The sequence below is a fragment of the Phallusia mammillata genome, chromosome 5, assembly GCF_965637545.1.
Source record: "Phallusia mammillata chromosome 5, kaPhaMamm4.hap1.1, whole genome shotgun sequence".
Lineage (NCBI taxonomy): Eukaryota > Metazoa > Chordata > Ascidiacea > Phlebobranchia > Ascidiidae > Phallusia > Phallusia mammillata.
In genome coordinates, this window is record NC_137256.1 from 26,859,806 (window position 1) to 26,864,060 (window position 4,255).

Genomic DNA, 4,255 nt, shown 5'->3' on the forward strand with positions numbered 1-4,255 from the left:
TATTTGACAAGAATTTATGACATTATTTATCATTGCCACGCAAAGTAATTGTTTCGTTCCATCGTCACCCAGCGTTTTAGTGTTTTTTTGTCGCTTGTAAAGTGTCGCACGCAAATTTTGTAGGATTTCGAAATGTGTTTTTCATCCAAACACATTTAACACCCTTTCGGGGGGGAGCTTTTGTAGCGGTCATGATATTAATGTGCACAAAGTTTATGTTTAACGTTAGCATGTTGTTTGCAATAATGTTGCACAGCATGTAGGGGAAGTGTTTAACCTCTTTTTAACTGGATGCAAGTGTTGGTATTTCCGTTCTCATGCAAGTCATAAGATATTTTGAGTCATTTTGTTATTCTAGAATGTTCTGCACAAACATAAGGTGTTTGTTCATCATTACGCATACTTCCTCTTGTTTATACTGTCGTTTCCGTTTCAAGTTTAAAGTAGAACACAGCCGCTCGTACTTGAGAAGAAGCATAGCAGCTCGGTTAGAGAGCGCTATGACTTTATAAATTGCACCTTTGCCATAAAATGAATTCTATAACTTAAAGGAAAAAAGGTTTCACGCAATAGCCAATATTTTGCTCTACTATAAATAGCTTGTTTCCGACTTTGTCGCCGGTGAATTCTGGGTCTATTTTTGGTCCATTCTGGGTCTATTCTTAGACTATTTTTGAGTCTTCTATTTTATCCCATGTGGATCTGTAGCTGATTTGAACGTTCGCTTTTAACGTTATTCAAGAATACAAAGAAAGAAGAGACACCTGTGTGGCTGTTAATCAGTCAGCTGTTATTGAGATGCAAAGATCAGACTCACCAAACAATTTGCAATGAACATCTTAGTTTACATTGTAGCCGCCTTTAACAAGTCGTCATCGAGGCAGGCGTGCCCACAACCGGGACAATATGACACGACAATTATACGAATTAAAATGTTTTGAATTAAAAAGTCCAAAGTCCGATGTGTTTTAAATGAAAAGTCCGAGGTCCGATACAAGTTCAAATTTTTCAAAATTGTTGTGACGCGAAAAGGTTGGGATAAATAATTTTAATAGTTCTTTTTGCTTGATTACCGTTTGCTACTATATTGTCCCGTAAAATTTCATTATTTTGGTGATTGTTTTAGTGCTAGAGTGTCCCTGTGCGACAATGCAGGTTTCTGCATGCGGGTCTCAGACTTTTACCACATTTTTTTGAAAACTCTACTTGTAGGAAATGGTTTGGTACTACGACTCGACATTTACATACACAACCAGACAACACGTATTATTCCATCCGACTTGGGCCAACCACAAACGTCAAGACAGCACGTTTTACGAAGGCAAGTCACGTTTCTCGAGGTGGTAAGTGCAAACTTTTGCGATGTCACACAATCGACATTTAGTTTCTGCACAAACCTTTAACATTAACATTTATCTTGTCACGACGCGAACAATGTGTACGAAGTAAAAATACTCAAGCGAACTCTCTGATAATATGCTGCAATTATGTTGCAGAACTAACAAAGCAGTTGTCGTATGTTTTCCAGGGTTTAGTGGGGTGAAGCAAAACTAAGGGGGCGGCGCTGTGTTTTATAAGTTTGTAAATTGCAAATTTCTATGTGAATAAGGTAAGCATCAGTATTATATTGATTGCCCCTTATCCGTGCCATCAGCAAGTTAAGTCAATAGATTTACACGTGGAACTGGCGCGAATAGAAGTCATTTCGGCTCCCTGTGCGTTTACCCCATCTACTGTTTCCAACCCTGTTAGGCCTAACGTTTGTGCGGACTCCTATTGCCGTCGCAAACGTTCTCACCCCAACTACCCCGTGTGTTCACCACAAAGGGTAGTTGACTCCCCACCTGCTACCCCGGCCACCTCGTGCGTCACCTTGTGGACACGAGGCCTGTGCCCCCCCAAGCCTGCCCCCGAGCGCGACCCCAGCCCGGTAAGGCAGAGCCCAAACCTTCAACACCAGCACCCACGACACCCCGGCCCGCTTTTTCCACCCACCCCCATCCCAGACCGACGAACGTCCGGGGCTCCCAGCCCTTTTCAGGGCTCTTGCGTGGAAAGGACCAGTCGGTCACCCAGCGTGCAGGGCGCCGGCCCAACTGCTGATACGTCGTCACAGCAAGTCGAAGTCGATTTCGACCTAGTGACGTCACGGTCGAACCTTCCTGCTGCAAGGTCGACCTTTGAAGGAGAATTAAAGTCGAAACTCACCGTTCCGCTTGAACGAGTTTCGACCATGGCAAAGGCGTGGAATGTCGTTGCAAGCCGCAACCTTCCACCTTTCAGTCGGGAGACTGAAGTACTAGCCAAGTTTCCTGCCCGGAAGACTCGACAGTTCATTTATGAACTGTTGAAAAAGGTCAACTTTCCGGCGCAGGAGCTCGAAGGCATCGTCGAGCGCCGTGGAGGGCTCACGGACTTCACGTGCCGCACCAAGGAGGGTGCGCGCACGCTGCAAAGGAAACTCGGGTCGCACCCCAACGTGGAGTATGCAAAACTCTACGACTCGGAGTGGACCCGGGTTTGGGTGAAGGAGGTTCCACCCAGGTACTCCAACGAGGAAATCCGTGCCTACATCGAACGTAAGCACGGAGAGGTCAAGAAGCACGAGAAGGTCAAGGATCGTTGGGGCCTGTACGATGGCAAACGAACCTTCGACACAAAAACGGTTGACCTCAAGGAAAGCCCAATTGGTCCGAAAATCAGACTGGGTGGTTTGGCCTTTGTCATTGAATATGACAACCAACCACCGCAGTGCTTCGTATGTCGCCAGTTTGGGCACATGCGTGACGAGTGCGAGGCACTCAAAAGCCGGGAAAACACCCCCGAAAACTCGGTAGAGGAAGCGGTCGAGGGCCCGCCTCTGCCTTCGGCTACCTCCACCCCGGTGCGGGCGGAGAAGAACGACGGTTTTCAGGTGGTCCAGGGGCGCCGAAACCGAAAGAAAAGCGGCAACGCGAATGCCAACCCCCTGAAGTCCAGTGCCACCGAGACAGGCACCCTGGTTGCACAGGCACTGGAGCCTCTAACAACAGAGGCCAACAAGGAACTTCAGCATCCGGAGGGCGGCACCTCGGGTGCCCCCGACAATGGGAAACTTCAGAATCCGGAGGGCGGCACCTCGGGTGCCCCCGAAAATGGGAAACTTCAGAATCCGGAGGGCGTCACCTCGGGTGACCCCGACAAAGGAAAGGATCTTCAGTATCCGGAGGGCGGCACCTCGGGTGCCCCCGACAAAGGAAAGGATCTTCAGTATCCGGAGGGCGGCACCTCGGGTGCCCCCGCCCCTCCTGGCCCAAGGCCACAACGAAACCCGCCGCGGAAACCAAAGAAGAGCGCGGGAGGCACTTCGGGTGCCGCAGCCAAGAAACCCGGGGCGACAAAGAAGCAAACCCCGCGGAAATCTGGGCCCACACCTGATCCTGAGGGTGGTACCTCGGGTGCCCCCGACCCTACCGGCGGGAAAACAGGGCCCAGATCCCCGCCAACACAGGATCCGGACTTGGATTTATTGGACAAAGATTTGGATTTATTGGCCCACCCGGCTGAAGACAAAGAAGTGGATTTATTGGCCGACCCGGCCGAAGAGAAGGAAATCCAACTGAAAGAGGGAATCCTCGAAGACCTTTTGGAAGCTGCAAGAGACCTCTCTGACTCCAGCGGAGAGGACAAGGTACCGGTACTTAATAAGCGTGATAGGTCGTCGTCGAACTCTGGCGATGACCGAAAGCGGGCCTGTTTTGAAAATTTTCACAATATCGTTTCGTGTGAGTGCGGGCAGGACACGCTTCTATCTAAAGAGGGAGAAGCCATAACTTGCCCGGGTTGTAAAAAGTGCTACATTAAATGCTCGTGTGGCCATGCTCATTTTTTGGTCTTCTCTTTCGGGGGCCCGATCGGAGAACGGAGTCGGGATCTTGCTAAAGCATAACGCCCTTAGCTTTGTTCCTCACTCTGGGGATGGGAACGGTAGAATTTTGGCTGCCGACATTAGACTTTACCATTCAATCATACACGTCGTAAACGTGTATGCCCCTAACCGTACCGAAAGCACTCCCTTAAGGAATGCTTTCTTCGACTCCCTTTATACCTACACCTACTCGAGGCATCCCACTCTCTTGGCCGGTGATTTCAACGGTGTGCAGGACCCGATACTTGAGCGTTTCCCCCCCTTACGTGGTAGTAACGAAAAGTTGTCAGGTCTTATCGCCCTTGTTGAGAACCTCCAGTTGTCGGATTCCTTCCGAAAGCTGTACGG

At 49.2% G+C, this 4,255-nt stretch overlaps 1 protein-coding gene across 1 annotated transcript; it reads left to right on the top strand.

The window, feature by feature from the left end:
- The first annotated feature begins 2,202 nt into the window (after nucleotides 1-2,202).
- On the top strand, nucleotides 2,203-3,928 carry LOC145228592 (uncharacterized). Its single transcript, XM_080093707.1, has one exon. It carries the CDS (start codon nucleotides 2,234-2,236, stop codon nucleotides 3,926-3,928), a length of 1,695 nt encoding a protein of 564 aa, XP_079949833.1. The 5' UTR covers nucleotides 2,203-2,233.
- Nucleotides 3,929-4,255: the final 327 nt, after the last annotated feature.